This window comes from Bufo gargarizans, chromosome 1 (assembly GCF_014858855.1).
Source record: "Bufo gargarizans isolate SCDJY-AF-19 chromosome 1, ASM1485885v1, whole genome shotgun sequence".
Classification (NCBI taxonomy): domain Eukaryota; kingdom Metazoa; phylum Chordata; class Amphibia; order Anura; family Bufonidae; genus Bufo; species Bufo gargarizans.
The window spans coordinates 287,432,834-287,453,378 of NC_058080.1; the positions used below are offsets into that span (position 1 = coordinate 287,432,834).

General features: G+C 43.1%; 1 protein-coding gene across 1 annotated transcript in view; it reads left to right on the forward strand.

Annotated features, from left to right (window-relative positions):
• DNAH6 (dynein axonemal heavy chain 6) overlaps positions 1-20,545 on the forward strand; it is a 363,279-nt gene that overhangs the window by 114,748 nt on the left and 227,986 nt on the right. Inside the window, exons 37-40 of the mRNA XM_044304479.1 lie at positions 699-842; positions 1,962-2,183; positions 11,039-11,186; positions 13,652-13,809. Coding sequence (XP_044160414.1) covers positions 699-842; positions 1,962-2,183; positions 11,039-11,186; positions 13,652-13,809 — 672 coding nt within the window. The remainder of the gene's footprint in view (positions 1-698; positions 843-1,961; positions 2,184-11,038; positions 11,187-13,651; positions 13,810-20,545) is intronic.

Here is a 20,545-nt window from a genome sequence, read left to right on the forward strand (position 1 = left end):
GGTACACAGTTATATAATTCAACCTGTGACATTGCCCCCTGCACTGCCACAAAACACCAGTAATTGTCAATATTTGCCAACCATCCCGCATCCGGGATGTAGTGTTCTGTGTGCTGTGACCGCTGAGGCTTGTGGCTGCAGCAGTCACAGGACCAATCCACTTCCTTGTCCTGCGGGGACCAGAAGCAGCCAGGAATAGAGCAGTGTCGGGGCTGTGGACAAGTGAGTGGTGGTTTTTTTTTTGTTTTTTTTTTATGTTCAGGTCCACAAGGGAGGACAGACAGCCCCTTTAATTTGGCCCTTTTTCCAGCACAAAACTGCAATTCAGTTTTTTAAAAACGTACCAAAGTCAATTTAGAATAAATAAAGTATTAATAAACATAGTAGCAGATTTTATTCTGAACTGTCTTCCAAGTAAATTTTAGATATGTTTCCTTGGCTGTCCCATTATCTAAAATATCTGGTAATCCAAAGCCTGTCCAATCCCATTGATGTTGGATGAAAATAATGTATCTATCTATCTATCTATCTATCTATCTATCTATCTATCTATCTATCTATCTATCTATCTATCTGTCTGTCTGTCTGTCTGTCTGTCTGTCTGTCTATCTACCTATCTCATCAATCTGTCATCCATTTACATACAACAGCTCTCCCCCTGAACTTTTATTCTCATTGATTATGATTATTATTTTCAGGAGCAGTCAAGACTAAATAGTATTATCTGTCAGACGTTTGTCTTCTGCTATGTCTGGTCTGTTGGTGGGAATCTAACCGAAAATCATTGGGATGCTTTTGATACTTTTGTCAGACAACAGTTTGAAGACAACCCTGAAGCCAAGGTAATAGATGGAAGATGATCTCCTCCTTTTCTTGTAGTTTTATATATATATAAATATTCAGTTGGGTGATTATTGTTATATCTCTGAAAGCTACATTATACTTTTTAATGTGGCCACTAGGTGTCAGTGTTTTACAATCTGAACAATCATTGTAGTAAATGGAAGCAGGTTCATTTAAAATTCCATTTGCACATAACTGTGCATAGAGCTATAGGGGAGATTTATCATCCCCTACGCCACTTTTCCTGCCTACCAAATCTGGAAACCCAGAGGTTTGTAACTTTTTAAATGCCATTGAGTAGAGTTTCTACACCACCCTCAAAAAGTGGTGGGGTATTGGAAGGGCCATCGGGCCTGGCACATTTATCATTTATGCCAGTTTTCTGGCCTAAATGATAACTGAAATCTATGCCAGCTACAGGCTTGAGTAAGGCTACATGCACACGACCGTATGTGATTTGCGGTCCGCAAATTGCGGATCTGCCAAAAAAAAAAACCACGGATGACATCCGTATGCCATCTGTTTTTTTGCGGATCCATTGTAACAATGCCTAAAATGGACAAGAATTGGACATGTTATATTTTTTTAGTGGGACTACGGAACAGACATACTGATGTGGACAGCACACAGTGTGCTGTCCGCGTTTTTTGCGGATCCATTGAAATGAATGGGTCCGCATCCTATCCGCAAAAAAAACGGATTGGACACGGAAACAAAATGCGTTCGTGTGCATGAGGCCTAAATTTCATTTTAGGTACACAGACTGACAGAGGATTCATCTGACAGCCCAGGGGGACACAAACCCTTGTCTTCATAAATGATCCCATATATTTATTTTTATGTAATTATTTAGATAAGTGTCCCCAAAAAATAATGGCATTGAAATTAAAAGCCATTTGTCTGAATAGGTAAATTCTGTTAGATTTTAGTTTAATAATAATAGTTTATTAGCATTACTGTTATTTGAATTATTTATAGGTTATATTGTCCCATTTTAAAGTTAATAACAAAAAGTTGACATTATTATACTGTATATAAAATACTAAAAACACATTCATGAAGATGCATAAAATCTAATACTATATAAATTGATTGGATTGGTTACTTTTGCCCTCCAGCTCCCAACCTCTGGTGACCTGTGGAGCGTCTATATGGATTATGATACAAAGCGTCTGGATCCATGGGAGAGAATTATTCCTTCCTTTAAGTATAACAACGATGTACCATTTTTTGAAATGCTGGTCCCAACAACCGACACAGTGCGCTATGGATATCTTATGGAAAAGCTGCTGGCGGTAAAACACTCTGTGCTGTTTACTGGCACCACAGGCGTTGGCAAGGTGGGTGAAGAAATGGTTTATAGCACATTTTTTTTAATAAGCTTTATTTTTCATTTTTCAAAAAGTTACAGACAGAGAATAAACCCCACAAAGTGGAGGAAACAACTCCCGCAAGGAGCTTCAAACAAGAAACATCCAACCCCTGCTCTCATGCCCGACAATCATAGAAAAGAGTTCATATGTTATTATCATATTATCCCAAATGTCAACGATCTTCCTCTCAGACTGACCACCACTCACACTCACCCAGGCAGCGACCTACAGGAATCAAGGCCGTTCCCTATGGATTAAGTGGATAACGAGTTGGCACTCAACCAGACCCCCCAAATCTTGTCAAACCTCTCTGACGCACCCCTGGCTTCAAAGGTCAATTTGTATAAGGGTAATGTAGTATTAACAAGCTGGATCCAGTGAGCTGAAGAAGGAATCTTCGGAGGTTTCCAATTGAGTAGGAGAGACTTCCTAGCATCAGGGGCATTGCTAGGGTCTGAAGACACTCAGGGCACGAGCCCACGTGAAGCCACGCCCCCACCCCATGAAGCCACCCCCTCATCAGCATCGGGGGCCTTCACAGTAGTTATTAACCCCTTTCAGCAGTCACCCCTTCAGTGAATGGGGGATTGCTGAAAGGGGTTAATAACTACAGTGAAGGGCCTAGCCATATGGACAACCGCACAGATCATCTTTACCTATGGTCAGCCTAATTTAAAATGAGGCAAACCCCCCAACTATAAACTAATCACAGAAGTTGGAACCCATCAACCCCCCTTGTATTTGTTCCGCTACTTGCAGGCTGCGCGGACATGAGTTCAGAACTTCGGACCGAAGTGACTGAAGTTCTGAACTCATGCCCGTGCAACCTGCAAGTAGTGGAACATGTAGAAGGGGGGTTGGGGGATGATCTGTGGGATTGCCCAGATGGCTTGGAATAGTCTAATAAATAAATAAATCCCACCAGCATAGGCGTGCACAGCCTATTGCATTAGGGTGTGCACCCTAAAGCACAAACACACACACGCCGCGCATGTATGTATGTATGTATTATATTATATACACACACACATATATATATATATACACACAAATACAGTCTGCATACATACATACAGACCCGCCCTATCAATATAATGAAGGGAGAAGAAATCATTTTTAAATGTACCCATATTTTTTGCACTATAAGACGATCCGGCCCATAAGACGCACCTAGGTTTTAGAGAGGGACAATAATAAAAAAATATTTTTCATTACACCCAAGGTCAGACCACCAATCAGACCCCCAATGTTAATCAGACCTCAGTTGACAGCCCCAATAAGACCCCCGATGTTAATAAGACCCCAATAAGGCCTCAGATCAGACCCCAATGTGAATGACCCCCAATCAGACCTCAGATAAGAGCCCCAGTGTCCCTCTTCAGCCCACAGTGCCTCATATCAGTTCCCAGTGCCTCATATCAGCCCCCAGTGCCCCTCTTTAGCCTCCCAGCAGCCTCTCTCCAGCCGCCAGTGCCTCATATCAGCCCCCAGTCCCTCTCTTTAGCCCCCCAGTCCCTCTCTTTAGCCCCCCAGTGCCTCTCTTTAGCCCCCAGTTCCTCTCTTCAGCCCCCCAGTGTCCACCTTTATCCCCCCAGTGCCTCATATCAGCCCCCCAGTGCCTCATATCAGCCCCCAGTGCCCCTCTTCAGCCCCCCAGTGCCTCATATCAGCTCTCCAGTGCCTCATATCTGCCGCCCAGCAGCCGCTTTTCAGCCCCCAGTGCCCCCATCAGCCCCCCCCCCAAAAAAAAAACAAAAAAAAAAAACACTTACTGTTCCTGCTCTGGGTGCTGCCACTCTTGTCCACTCGGTAATCCTCTTGTATAGTCTGCGCAGCCTTCACAGTGGAGCGCCGAGGACCAGGAAGTAAAAGGTGAGTATAGCTCTTCCCGGCCCTGTCAGAACCTTTGCCCACCACCAGCTGCCAGCATAAACATTCGGGGCACTGGACAAAACATTCGGGGCTCCACGCCCGAATGTTTTGACCTAATGACGCCCCTGCCTAGCATAAAACAATAATAGCCTATACACAGGGCCGGTGCAAGGACTTTTGCCAACACAAGCGAAGCTACATTTTGGCGCCCCCCCTCCCCCCATGCTTCTCCTCTCTGTGGTCCTGGTATCTTCTCTCTGCTTCAGACAATCGCTGGTTTTAGGACCATATTTTTTGCCCTCTAACACACACCTAGGTTTTAGAGGAGGATAATAAGAAAAAAATATTTTCCATTACACGCTAGCCTAAAATAGCTATACAAAATTCTCGTGTATTTAGTTGGAATAACGTCATTAACAAGGCCTAATAGACTGATCTCCGGGGCCACAACCGCCGGAAATCCCAACCTAGAGTTAAGATATTTGTGTACCTCTTCCCAGAAGTCTGCAATAACCGGGCATTCCCAGATCATGTGTATCAAAGTCCCTCTCCCAGTACCACACCTAGTGCAGATGTCCGATGAAAGCCTATGCATACGAGCCAACCACACCGGGGTCAAGTATACTCTGTGTAGCCCTTTGGCCTGAATCAGCTGATCCCGTGTACAAATCACCGCCGACCTCCACATGGAGGCCATCTCCCTTTCATGATGCGAGTCTAGCGCCTGAATATCTGCTTTCCATTTGAGAAAGGCTTTTATCATAGGTGAGGGCTGATAGGATACAAGCATCCCGTAGAAGGAGGAAACCATTTTACTATGATCCACCCATCTGGCAATTTTTTCGACCTCCTCATGTTCTAGCCGCAAAGCGCACGACCCAAATTGGGACCCACAAGCATGCCTCAGTTGGAAGAACCTAAAGAGGGATGTTCGTGGTAGATTATAATCAGCCTGTAGGGCAGTGAAGGTTTTAAAAAAAAAACTGTCATACAATTATGTGAGATATTCAATGCCTCTCCGCGGCCAGAATTCAAAATCTGGCAGACCATTTAGTTCCGGTAACGCAGGGTTCCTCCACAGAGGTATAACAGGAGACCAGGTCGCATTCTGCGTTTCATCGTCCCTTACCCTACCAAAGTATTCCATGCATTAATCACCCCCACCATAAGCGCTGGATATGTACCCGCCCTATAAACTACATTAGTCATAGCCTGACAAGATCCTATCAAGGCTGCATCCAAAAGCACAGCCGGATTTCTCAGATCCGCCTTGGTTTATAGCACATTATTAATGTTAGAATAAATGAAAATATGGTGTAAAATTGAATGTTGTCATTAAGGTGTACTATATTGATTATTAATATAATGCAAAATGTGCTGGTGAACTGTACATTGTGGTAACTGGTAAATGAATCCATTGCATGAATCCATCCCAATAGGTGGATTCATGCAACATCACGCCCCCCGCCCCACGGTCCGAGGACCCCCGTCCAATCAACACTGGGCCTATTGTCCTACGAATCAGTAGTTTACTGCCCCTACCTGCCACTCAAATGTGGAGCAACCAGCGAGTCTGTCCCATCTCAATATATGACAGTCCCTTATACCCCAGACCTGTATACCAAACTACAGACCGCCTGGACCAACACTAATAGAAGCCCAATACAAGACCACTATAAATATCCCAATGGGTGGATTGAATGTTGGCGATACGCCTTGTCCCACAGTCTGGGGGCACCTGTCCAGTCAACGCTGGGTCTATTACTACGGACCAGTGTTGTACGATTCACGCATGCCACCCAGACGTGGAGCAACTAGCGAACTCACGCCCCATCTCAATACACATGGGACAAATGAACAACATGTACCCATCACCCACAAAATGTACAAATGAAAGCTGAGACCAACTTATCAATTCGGATACACCACCATGTGCCACAATATCCGTCACATATACGTACACACAGACACACTAATACACACACATACCCACACTAAATACAACACACAGACTAGACACATCCATACCCCAAAAATATCAACCACAATATCCACTACATATACACACACAGAAATACAGGCACACACATATACCCATACTAAACTCAAAATACATACATTAGTCTCATCCCCACCAGGATACCACATACAACATACACACTGGATACAATTGTACTCCAAGATTGCCAGCACCTTGCAACCAATTTTCACTAAACCAAACACTTTATCCCAAGCATTATCATCCCATTTCAAAAAATATATATCCTATCCCAATATTACATCCCACCCGAACCCTTTAGCCAATCACTAAGATCAATTTTTACCCTGATTATCAACTTCAATATCTTCTATTTGACCATATTCCTGGTCCCACATGACCAAAACCTGATGTTCTAGAACGAAATAAACATCTCAATTAAGTAACGAACAATCCACTTTCCAATTAACCCTAAATGATGGGCTGCACCCTAAATCAATCAATTAACTCAAAACGGGCCAGCCAATAAATTCTAGTCAGATGCCGCAAGTCCTCCACTTACTGATGAAGGGACCAAGTATAGTCCCGAAACGCGTTTAAGGAGCACGGAGGATTTTTGCCAACGGAGCTGTGGTAACAGACACCAACAATAGCGCTCCCCTTGCTGCGCTTACTATTTTCTAAACCGGCCCGGCAGATCCCGATCACGTGACCAACACCAGGTCACGCTGACAACATATACCTAAGTAAAAGGGCGCGCGCGCCTAGAGACCACGAGGGACGCCGACAGCCGAGGAAGCCAACTGCAAGCAACAACTGGTCGGAGCACTGAAGGAAGACATCTCCACGTGGCGGGTAAGTGATCTCTGTACCCAAGACAGTGCGGGACGCCGCACCGAGGTCCAGAGCACCAATTCCCCCACAGGAACCATACATAATTTTTCCAGGAATACAAGACCCCACAATATTTTAAGCGCTACTTATGGGACATTATGATATATACCTAATGTATAGTACCTTTCCATCATTTTAAATTTTTATCTCTAGCGCTACCTTGGGACTACCTGATGACGAACTACACCATATAAGACTACACATTTTTTCCATTTTATCCCATTTTTCATTTTTTTTTTTCATTTTTTATCTTTTATTTTTATCCTTTTATCTCACACCACTATTTTTTCACAAACACTGGGAAAGCTATCCCACTTATTTGAGCCAGCCACAAAAGGCTCTACCTCTTGTTCCCCACGGATTTATCCCTAGATCACCTAATACCAGCCACCCCCCATCTGACACCTGTACCAAGTGTCCAGACCACCACACTCACCTCTTTTCCTAACACATTTACCCAATTTTAGTATTTTAACTAAATAAAGACCATTATATTTATCCCATTTATGAGTGTGCCTGCTACCTTTTTATTCTATGGTAAATAATACCTTCTGGTGCCTAAACTATAAGATCACATGGTAGAAATATTGGCACATTACAGGCATTGTGAATGCCAATTCCTTATTTCATTGCAGCTGATAAATTCTCCATTCTCCATGACATTCTGCAGGAGATAAAGCAGTTCTTGCTTGTATTCCTTATTCACCAGCATGGATGAGGACTGTATTTACATGCAGTAATCACCTCCACTGTATGCGGACAAGCGATTGATATAGTGACCGCTCGTCCCCATAGGAAATCATTGTGGCAGCAGATCGCTGTTTAGACAGAACGATCTGCTTCACGGGAATGATGATTTTCAATGCCAGCATTTGTACGTTTATTAGGCGATTGCTGGCACCTTTCACACAGGAAGATTAGCCGGATCGATCATTCATACAAACACACATCCCCCTTAATCTGCCAGATGATTGGCCTGTGTAAAAAGGCAAAAAAAAAAAACGGATGTCATCGATATTTTTTGCAAAATACATACCATTGTGTACATGAGCCCTAAGGATACATACGCATGATACGGATTATGCAGTTTATCTTTATGGATTTTCATGCCGAAAAACTGCAACATAATATATTACCAGCAAAGTGAAAGACATTTTCCAAATCTCATGTACACATTGCATATTTTATATGCACGGAAATTGACCTGCCATGAGGCTTTTAAAATCTGCGTCATGTCAGTTGTTTGTGTGGTTCTGCATCTTCTGTAGAGTGGTTTTCCCTGAGACTTCAATGGGGTTGTTAAAATCTGCACCAAAAACTGCATAAAAACCACACAAAAACTGTGATAAATAGCGCAGATTTATTTGTGGTTTTTATCTCCTTTTTTATTTCTGTTTTCACATGGATTTTCTGCATACAAATATGCAATATGTGCAAGATTCCTTTGAGTACAGCCACATCTGGCAAAATTGCTGCCTTTAACCGCCTCAGGACCGCCGCACGCAGGATTGCGTCCTGGCAGCGGCCCTGATATTCCTCCTGGACGCGCCGGCGCGTCATCTCGCGAAAGGCGAGATTACCTGTGAACGCGCGCACACAGGAGCGCGCGTTCACAGGAACCGGAGGTAAACAAGTACATCTACAGCCTGGCAGCGGCGATCATTCGCTGGCAGGCTGTAGATGCGATTTTTTTAACCCCTGACAGGTATATTAGACGCTGTTTTGATAACAGCGTCTAATATACCTGCTACCTGGTCTTCTGGTGGTCCCTTTTGCTTGGATAGACCACCAGAGGACACAGGCAGCTCTGGCAATTACCACACTACACTACACCCCCCCTGTCACTTATTAACCCCTGATCACCCCATATAGACTCCCTGATCACCTGACCCTGATCACCCGTATGTGTTTTGCGGATCCACGGATCCGCAAAACACATACGGACGTCTGAATGGAGCCTTACAGGGGAGTGATCATCCCATATACACTCCCTGATCACCCCCCTGTCATTGATCACCCCCCTGTAAGGCTCCATTCAGACGTCCGTATGTGCTTTGCGGATCCCCAGATCCGCGGATCCACAAAACACATACGGACGTCTGAATGGAGTCATACAGGGGGATGATCACCCCATATAGACTCCCTGATCACCCCTCTGTCATTGATCACCCCCCTGTAAGGCTCCATTCAGATGTCCGTATGTGTTATGCGGATCCACGGATCCGCAAAACACGGACACCTGCAATGTGCTTTCCGCATTTTGCGGATCCGCACATTGCCAGAACTATATAGAAAATGCCTTTTCATAGGACGTGTTCTATAGGCTCTACAAAAAACGCAGTGTTCGCCCAATCAGGCCTGATCTTGTGCGCACACTTGCGTTCAGTCCGCCCCACCGCAGTGACAGAATTTTAAATTTTTTTTTGGGCACAAGTTAGCGGAAATTGTGTTTTTTTTTTTTTCTTACAAAGTCTTATATTCCACTAACTTGTGACAAAAAATAAAATCTCACATGAACTCACCATACCCCTCACGGAATCCAAATGCGTAAATTTATTTGACATTTATATTCCAGACTTCTTCTTGCGCTTTAGGGCCCCTAAAATGTCAGGGCAGTATAAATACCCCACAAATGACCCCATTTCGGAAAGTAGACACCCCAAGGGATTCGCTGAGGGGCATATTGAGTCCATGAAAGATTGAACTTTTTGTCACAAGTTAGCGGAAAGGGAGACTTTGTGAGAAAAATACAAACAAAAAAATTTTCCGCTAACTTGTGCCAAAAAAAAATCTTCTATGAACTCGCCATGCCCCTCACGGAATAAGGCTACTTTCACACTAGCGTTCGGGCGGATCCGTTCTGAACGGATCCGCCCATAATAATTCAGACGGAGGCTCCGTTCAGAACGGATCCGTCTGCATTATATTAGCTAAAAAAAAAGCTGTGTGAAAATAGCCTGGGACGGATCCGTCCAGACTTTCAATGTAAAGTCAATGGGGGACGGATCCGCTTGAAGATTGAGCCACATTGTGGCATCTTCAAACGGATCCGTCCCCATTGACTTACATTGTAAGTCTGGACGGATCCGCACGCCTCCGCACGGCCAGGCGGACACCCGAACGCTGCAAGCAGCGTTCAGCTGTCCGCCTGTCCGTGCGGAGGCGAGCGGAGCGGAGGCTGAACGCCGCCAGACTGATGCAGTCTGAGCGGATCCGCCTCCATTCAGACTGCATCAGGGCTGGACGGCTGCGTTCGGGTCCGCTCGTGAGCTCCTTCAAACGGAGCTCACGAACGGAAACCCGAACGCTAGTGTGAAAGCAGCCTAACTTGGGGTGTCTTCTTTCCAAAATGGGGTCACATGTGGGGTATCTATACTGCCCTGGAATTTTAGGGGCCCTAAAGCGTAAGAAGAAGTCTGGAATCCAAATGCCTAAAAATGCCCTCCTAAAAGGTACTCATTAGACTTTCGGCCCCTTTACGCACCTAGGCTGCAAAAAAGTGTCACACATGTGGTATCGCCGTACTCAGGAGAAGTTGGGCAATGTGTTTTGGGGTGTATTTTTACATATACCCATGCTGAGGCAGTGGACAAATGGCCCAAGTGTCATTGAAAAGGGCAGAACCCCTTCTGTACTGTTTGGGGGGCCTGGTTTGATCCTTGCTATGGGGCCTTTACTTCTCTATGTATGCCACTGACTGGGAGTTTAATATTGCAAAAAAGCTGAGGAGCCACAGATTGCAGACCACCGCCTAACGCCTTGTTCACACTTCAGTGTTTGGTCAGTGATTTCCATCAGTGATTTGTGAGCTAAAACCAGGTGCAGCTCTAAACACAGAACAGGTGCAGATCTTTCCCTTATACCTTATCTCTGTGTAGGCTTGACTCCTGGTTTTGGCTCACAAATTACTGATGGAAATCACTGACCAAACACCGAAGTGTGAACGAGGCCTAATTAATATACAATTGGCAGAGGACTGCCCAATAAATAAATGCAATGAAAGACTTCATGATTCGTGTATTAGGTGATTCACCTGTATGTATAAATGATTTTTTTGTTGTTTTTTGTGTCATTTTAGTCTGTTGTAGCTCGAGAATTGCTAAACAGAATACAAGAAGACGCCGGCTATGTTTCTGTCTATATAAACTTCTCAGCACAGACTTCCTCTGCACGGACACAGGAAATAATAGAGTCAAAATTGGAAAAGAAGCGGAAGACCATCCTGGGTATATAATCTTTAACCCTTTCTCCGCCTGGAGACTTTTCATACATTACACAAACATAAATAAAGCTTGAATTCTTAAAGGGAACCTGTCACTGGGATTTTGTGTACAGAGCTGAGGACATGGGTTGATAGATGGCCGCTAGCACATCTGCAATACCCAGTCCCCATAGCTCTGTGTGCTTTTATTGTGTCAAAAAAACGATTTGATACATATGCAGATTAACCTGAGATGAGTCCTGTCCCTGACTCATCTCACGTACAGGACTCATCTCAGGTTAATTTGCATATGTATCAAATCGTTTTTTTTTTACACAATAAAAGCACACAGAGCTATGGGGACTGGGTATTGCGGATGTGCTAGCGGCCATCTAGCAACCCATGTCCTCAGCTCTATACACAAAATCCCGGTGACAGGTTCCCTTTAAATTTAAAAAAATCACATTATACCTTCAACCCTAAATTTTCTGAAAGTAAGCGCCTAACATGTAAAAATGCAAGATCTGCAGATTCCATACATGCCCATTTATGTCTACATGAACCTATAATTGTATATTCGACAGATGTCAATGGACCAAGATATCACTGAGGCTTTGTGTGGTGCTACTGAATGATTTTGTAAGTTTTGAGTCTCAGCTGTAGTCCACAAAATTACAGGATGGATTTCTTTTGACTGCCGCAGTTCTAAGTCAATGGCGGTTATCTGTTAAAGGGGTTTTCCGGGTTCAACTCCCCATTTTTACCCAGGCAGCCCCCCCTGATATGAGCATCGGACCGTTTCATACTCCAATGCTCTCATTTGCCCTGCACTGAATCACGCAGGGCAAATACTTATTTCTGGAGATCCTGTGATGTAACGGGCTCTCCATAGGGTAAGCTAGGCGAAGGCTTCCACCTACCAGTGAGCCCAGTGATGTCACCAGCACTGATGGGCGGGATTAGCCCGCCCATTAGTGCTGATGACATCACTGACAACACTGCTAGGCGGAAGCCTCTGCCTAGCAGTGTAAAAATATAAACAAACAGCCCTTGCCCTGCGGGATTCAGGACAGGGCAAGGCAGAGCATCGGAGCATTAAATGCTCTGACGCTTATGTTAGAGGAACCTGAGGGCTGAAAATTAGGTTATGTTTGGGTTCAGCTCTGAACCCGGACTACCCCTTTAATGTTTTAACACCAGTTTTTTGGTGTAAAAATGTCACAGATTTTTGCACAAGGCACATCTTGTAAAAATAAATTTTTCATTTTTCCCCTTTTGTAAAACGGGGAATGGCAGGGCCTATGTGGCCTGATAAATTTAGCAATACTTACGCCAGAAAACTAGAGTGAATTATACTAGGAATCTGTGACAGCTCCTAGCTGGCAAACAGTAGATTTCTGTTTCTGGCTTGCCTCCACTAAAATTGATATACTGCATTGTACAGTATATGTTTTTTTGTTATTGTAATAAATCCTTATGAGTTGTCACTGGCTGCTCATTTATCCGATTATTGAAAACAAATATCTGTCTTTCATTTCTTGGTTAGGTCTGTTATTTACTTGTATATTTTTGCATATGAAATACCATGAAACCTCAAAGTTAGGTATATTTCGGTGAGGTCTAGTTCATCAGCTTTATTTTTTGTTCATAGGTGTTACATTAGGAAACATAACTAGATTCTAATTAGTGTTGAGCAAATTCGGGGAAAATGCGATTCACTGCGAAGTCGAATTTCCTTGTGCTTCGTGGTAATGCATCGATTTCCCTTGAATGGCGGCCAAAAAAATCATACTTACCTCATCCTTTTGAGCGTGAAGAGCCGGATGCCACCATCTGGATCGAAGATCTTGCACAAAATCCCGTGCGCGGTGACTTGTGACGTTACCAACACTGGGCGACGTGATGATATCATCATGGGCCTCGCAAGATTTTGCACTAGATCTTTAATCAAGATGGCGGCGGCTGGCTCTTTACGATGAAATGGATGAGGATAAGTATGATTTTTATTTTTTTTTATTCACTGTAATATTGTCAAATGCCGCGATCAGCTGTGAACACGGCATCTGAGGGGTGAAATTGTCGTTCCCTGTCATTGCACCCACTACTAACTAAAAAAAATTTGGGGGTAAAATTTTGAGAAGCAGTCAAATTACATTTTTCAGTACTTCGCACATCTCTAATTCTAATGTTCATTTAGTGTATATACCTTGCTGGGCCACTTGGTGGCGCTACAGGACAGGTTTGCTTAGTGAGATTCAAATTAAAAAGCCAATGAGGTGTATATGATATTAGTTCTGTAACTGGTTGAAAACCTTCAATTGCAGCTAAGCCTTATGTAATGCATAAACTTTTTATAGTATGTGGTATAGGGGGAGGCAGCACACTTGACCTATTCCATTCTTGTTTCTGTAGAAAGCTGACATTTTTTTCTAAAGGGTTAACTAGACATAATCAGACTATACCTAATACTGCTTGATCTGTTTCATACAGGCGCTCCTGGGAACAAGAGAGTCATCATATTTGTGGATGATTTAAATATGCCAAAGCTCGATCGATATGGATCACAACCTCCCATTGAATTACTGCGACAGTACCAAGATTTCAAAGGATTTTATGACAGAGAAAAAATGTTTTGGAAAGAAATTCAGGTATTAAACTCTATGGATTATAAACTAAGCATGCTGCATTACGATGGTGTATGGAGTTCTTTATTATAGTGCCATAGATGCTTTCCTCTGCTGCCGTGTGGTGCCTCCAGTAAGTGCTGTCATTTAGCAGCCGTTGGAGAATAAAACATAGAGGTACAATATGAACCCGCAGGGATGCGCCTGAACAGTCATGCTTATTGACTGTTTCCAGTCACAATTTAAAGTACTGTAGATGCTACTCTGCGCTATAAAATAATCATAGGCTGTAGCTGAGGATCAGTGCAAGATAAGTAATCCATTGTATTTCTAAAGTCACTCGACTTCTTATGTAGCTTTTTCTTCTACATAAACTGTAAAAGGGGACGTAAGCTTTAATTTCACAACATTAAATGACGTCAGGGGTTTAACTAGAAAAAGCAAGGCCCCATAGCAAATTTTTAAAATGGCTCCCTTCCCCCAAGAAACTTCCCTGCAACCCGCCATCCTGCGGCCAGTTAAAAACAACCAAGTTCCCCTACAAAGCCCCCACCCGCTCAGTCATGTAAAAAATATGGAAAGGAAATGCTTACTTTACTTTGCAGTATGCCGCTTGGGCACTGTATACCCCCTTAGTGCCCCATTCTCATTAGTCATGCTAGCCCGGAGCCCCACCATGAATGCACCACATAACGCTCTCCCCAGCAGCAGGCGCAACGCAGTGATATAATCATGCTTCCTGAGCTGGGCAGGAGAGCACTCAGGCTGGACAATGACGTCACTGTATCGCCCCTACTACTGGAGGGAACACAGGCCGCAAAATGAGGCCCACACAGAAGTTGGACTCTGACTTGAATTTCAGGCCTGAGTCTGTCTGCTGTGTCTGTCATCCATTATGGCCCGGGCCTCGCCTAAGTGATCATTATTGTGTGTGTTTACTGGCGAGGTCCTGCCGCTACGGAATTTAAAGCAGCCCTGGAAAAAAATAAAAAATAAGGGATTTTAGACGCCGTTCTTAATAAAGCCCCTGCGCTGGCAGTGGATCCGCCGAAGTTATGAAGAGGCACAGGCATCTCCATAACTTCGGTGCATCCAGTGTAAGTCTAAATGTCAGACAGCTTCCAAGCTACCTTTTTCTATGCCTAAACACGGCGTAGAAAATGATGAATGAGAAGAGTCTGTCGGACCGTTGACGCCACACCCACAATTTTAGACCTGGTGTAAGCGGAGAAAAGTCGCAGATTGTGGCACAGCTAACCATTGCGCTGTAATCTGCGCCTGAAACACACCTAAGTATTTCAGTATAATAAAAGACCCCCTAAAAATGTCCCCATGTTGTAGGTAGGCCTAAAGGCAGGGCCAACACAAGTAGGCAGGGCCACAAATACCATATTGCGATTGCAAGCACCAGCTGCCACTTTCTGTCCCTCTACTTCAGTTGCCTCAGAATGTGAGTACAGCTGAATTCAGAGGTCAGGAAGGGAGCGCCAGATTATTACTTACCTGGCTGGTGGCTGTGAGGATGGCTCAGGCGGCCCCCTGGGTATCGGCCCACCGGGAAGTCCACCCCTGATGACAGCACTGGTATTGCTGCAATAGATCTTACCATTGATATCCATTCCATTGACATAGTAGGCATAGTGTAAGAAATAAATCATCTTGATAGATGATGCATCATCTCTGCATTCAGAAAAAATTGCAGCATGTTCTATATGGTGGGTTTTTCACGCAGCCCATAGAAATGAATGGGGCTGCAAGAAAAGAAAAAAAAAAGCCACCAAGATGCAATGCATGTATCACTGATGGGATGGAGGAGATGTTGATTCTTGGTTGTAGGAGAAGGTATTCTTCAGTTTTTCTTCACGCGTAAAAAACACATCAAAACTGATTGCATCTGCATGGAAAAAACGCACACCCTGAACGCAATGGCAGACAAAACTGAACTTGCATGCAAAACCATCCGTATGCTGCATTAGGGAACTGAAATCAAAGTTTCACAATATAAGCAGACATCTTTCATGTGTCTGCCAATGTGAATTGCTTCTGTCATATGTGTGTATATACTGCACGGCCCCTGGCATGTCTGCAGTCTCAATAGTATTCACTTTAGTACAGTGAATATTAATGAAGTGGGGATTTGAACCCCAGACTACCTCTACAGCAGGCAGTAGGCCTACTAATACAATATAGACCTTTGCAGGCATGATATTAAATAAATATACCGGTAATACTGAAATGTGGGGATTTGAACCCCAGACCACCTCTAAAGCAGGCAATAGACTTACTAGTACAATATAGACCTTTGCAGGCATGATATTAAATAAATATAATACTGAAATGTGGGGATTTGAACCCCAGACCACCTCTACAGCAGGCAGTAGGCCTACTAATACAATATAGACCTTTGCAGGCATGATATTAAATAAATATAATACTGAAATGTGGGGATTTGAGCCCCAGACCACCTCTAAAGCAGGCAGTAGACTTACTAGTACAATATAGACCTTTGCAGGCATGATATTAAATAAATATAATACTGAAATGTGGGGATTTGAACCCCAGACCACCTCTACAGCAGGCAGTAGGCCTACTAATACAATATAGACCTTTGCAGGCATGATATTAAATAAATATAATACTGAAATGTGAGGATTTGAACCCCAGACCACCTCTAAAGCAGGCAGTAGACTTACTATTACAATATAGACCTGTGCAGGCATGATATTAAATAAATATAATACTGAAATGTGGGGATTTGAACCCCAGACCACCTCTACAGCAGGCAGTAGACTTACTAGTACAATATAGACCTTTGCAGGCATGATATTAAATAAATATAATACTGAAATGTGGGGATTTGAACCCCAGACCACCTCTACAGCAGGCAGTAGACTTACTATTACAATATAGACCTTTGCAGGCATGATATTAAATAAATATAATACTGAAATGTGGGGATTTGAACCCCAGACCACCTCTAAAGCAGGCAGTAGACTTACTATTACAATATAGACCTTTGCAGGCAGGATGTTAAATAAATATAATACTGAAATGTGGGGATTTGAACCCCAGACCACCTCTACAGCAGGCAGGAGACTTACTATTACAATATAGACCTTTGCAGGCATGATATTAAATAAATATAATACTGAAATGTGGGGATTTGAACCCCAGACCACCTCTACAGCAGGCAGGAGACTTACTATTACAATATAGACCTTTGCAGGCATGATATTAAATAAATATAATACTGAAATGTGGGGATTTGAACCCAAGACCACCTCTACAGCAGCCAGTAGACTTAGGCCTCTTTCACGCAAGTCTTTTTTTCTCCGTTAACGTTCCGCTTTTTTTGGTGTTCTGTATACAGACCGTATACGGAACCATTAATTTCAATGGATCTGCAAAAAAAACAGAAGGTACTCCGTATGCCTTCCGTATTTCCATTTTGTTCAAAGATAGAACATGTCCTATTATTATCCACATAACGGACAAGGATAGTACTTTCAGAGGCCAGCTGTTCCGTTCCGCAAAAAACGGAATGCACACGGACGTCATCTGTATTTTTTGTGGATCCGTTTTTTGCGGACCGCAAAATGCTGAAAAAGCCATAGGGCCGTGTGCAAGAGGCCTTGCTATTACAATATAGACCTTTAAAGGCATGATGTTGAATAAATAAGAAAAGGCCTCTTTCTCATGAGCGAGTTTTCTGTCAGGGTTCAATACGTGTTGTGAACGCGTAGCTTGTGGACTGAATCCTGACCCATTCATTTCAAAGGGTCTGTGCACAGGATCGTCTTTTTTAATGCATCATCTCCGCGTTCAGGAAAAATCACAGCATATTCTATATTCTGTGTTTTTCATACAGCCTTGACTCCATAGAAGTGATTGGGGCTTGCGTGAAAAATGGATTGTATTCGGATGCAATGCGTTTTCCAGAGATGGAAAATTCAGTTTTTGTGAAAAGCACATCAAAAACTGATTGCATCCACGCAGAAAAAAAAAACACACAGCGCAATCGCAGACAAAACTGATTGAACTTGCATGCAAAACCATCAGTTATTTTCCCTGAACAGATCCTGCCACAATCCGTATCATTCATGTGAAAGAGGCCTAATACTGAAATGAAGGAAAAAATTTGCCCCATTTTTGTTTACGTTGTTCACCATAAATAATAATAATACAAGGGATACCAAATACTGTATTGTAATATTTAATAGCAAGTATGTTACAGAACCACATTTATTGTAATACGTTTTGCCAGTTATTTCTCTTTAGTACCTTTAGTTACATTAAAGGGGTTATCCTGGAAAAGATACCGATGACTTATCCTCAGGGTAGGTCTTCATTATCAAATCAGCAGGGGTCCAAGTCCCGGCATCCCGCCGATTAGCTATTTCAGGGAGCCGCTGCGCTCACCTGAGCTCTTCTGAGCGATGCAGGCTCCTGGCATCTTTCGAAGGACAGCGCTGTACATCGCATAGTAGTCTTGGTAACCACGGGCGAATCTAAATTCCCCTCGGTCAGGAGGGGAACGTAGAGACAAAAGAAAAGGGGTGGGGGGCGCACAATAGGGTAGTATGTTCAAATACAAACTGAATTGTTTAAAAAATAGAGGTGCTCACCTTTTGGGGTTGTGCAATAATAGACACAACTCTATTGTAGGTATATCAAGACCTTTTGGATCTGTGAATGCAGCCGCAGAAGAAGTGTCTTTGGGATCGAGTGCCCAATCCCCCAAAGGATGCTTGTAGTAAGAAAGGTTCTGATCAGGCGCAAAATCACAGGTTCCAATACGTCTCTGTAGGTGAATCTTCTTTATTTTCATAAAAAGTAAACAGGTGTATAGAACAACGCGTTTCGGGGCTCAAATTGTCCCCTTCATCAGGTTAACAGTAGTCACAATAGCTAATAGTAGATACAGGTATATATAGGTGCAAAAAAACCGCCAAAAACGGGTTACCTGAGGGCTGCCCATAGATGGGAGGGGCTAGCACCAGGTACAGTGTCACAAACTAGAATACAGCTTTTTATCTAATAAACTTCATCATATGTGTTGTTAGTTAATGCTGATGGTGAATAGGTGAAATAGTGCAAGTAATGGATAGGCGATTCTTTATTATATATCAGTATAATATAATCGGTAAACTGAAGTCACATGACCGCTGCACTGTGGTCATGTGATAGAAGCAGGCCGGCTACTGTGTTCAGTGAGCGTTCGGCGCATGCGCTCTGCTACCCTTTGCTTCCTCTATGGGCGGCCGGTCATGTGATCGCTAGACTCGCGATCACATGGCCGGTATCCATGGCTACAAAGACGCTGCCATACATCGCATAGTGGCAGTGCTTGGTATTGCATCTCAGCCACACTGACCTCAATGGGACTGAGTTACAACTAGGCCATGTGACCGATGTAAAGTAAGGCCTAGGAAGAGAAGATCTCATACTGATGACCTATCCTGAGGATAAGTCATAAATATAATTTTCTGAATAACCCCTTCAACTTTGATAAAATATAAAATAATAAAAAAAATTACAAAAATTCAATTCTCTGTTATAACTTTTAATAAATAAATAATTTCTCAGGTGTGTACTGGGAATTGAACCCCAGACCTTATGTAGGTGTTGGCAACAGCCTTACCCACTACCATGTAGAAGGGCCCTGTAGTGAGTGCAGGACTTTCTGTGCCTAAATAGTATTTCTGTTTTGTTCCCAGGTTTAAAGGGGTTGTGCAGGCAATATATATTGATGACTTATCCTCAGGGTAGTTATAACAAACGTTCTAATTACCAAGCAGTTTTGGGGATGGGTGCCTTTGCACCTTTCTCCCCTGAGGGACCACCCTCTATATTTCTTTATCCTCAGGGTAGGTCATCTATATCTTCTTGGCGGGTGTCTGACACCCACCACCCTTGAAGAGAAGACGGTGCTCCATGCGAGTGCTGTCTCCTCTTCATTACACTACATGTCATTTTTTTTCCTGTATGGGGACCTGAAATTCCTGAGCAAGCCCTGAATAGTTGGGCCACAATGCTTTTCTGTAGTTTATAACCACTCAGTTGTACATTAAATAATATTTAACATTATGAACAGTCCATACTTACAAGACCAGCAAGGCAGGGATATAGGTAAGGATTGTGGAAATAATGTAGGTTCTAAACAAGAGAGGAGCCAAAAATTGTATACTGATGCCTAGATGTAGAAGCCTAAATGTAGAAGCCTAAATGTCATACAAAAATCAATAAAACACTTGATAACCAACCATGATGAGTGACAAATTGATCTGTCAACATGAGGTGTCAATTGAAATAGGATTATTCTATTGACATGAAAAAGTAGCCACAATTCTTATGTATCACTATCAGCCTCAGGTCTCCAACTCAGGTAATTTGTATATACTCTTATGTTTTATTTTAACAAGCCTACTTTTGCTTAGTTCCCCTTCACTTGGCTTTCACATTAGATTTTCTACTTTTGTGACTGCAATGGATAATTTCCGTTTTATTCTTCAGTTGTTTTTTGTTTTTGTTTTGAGATATATATTTCCCCAAACAGTGGCCCTACAATGTATTATAAAGCCACATCTACATTTTACAATTATTAAATTTTATTTAAAGTTAAAGTGGTTGTCCAGTATAAGAAAAACATGTCTGCTTTCTTCCCAAAACAGCACCACACCTGTCCATAGGTTGCGTGTGGTGTTGCAGCTCTACTGGAGCTGAGTTGCAATATCACACACAACCTGTGGACAGGTGTAGT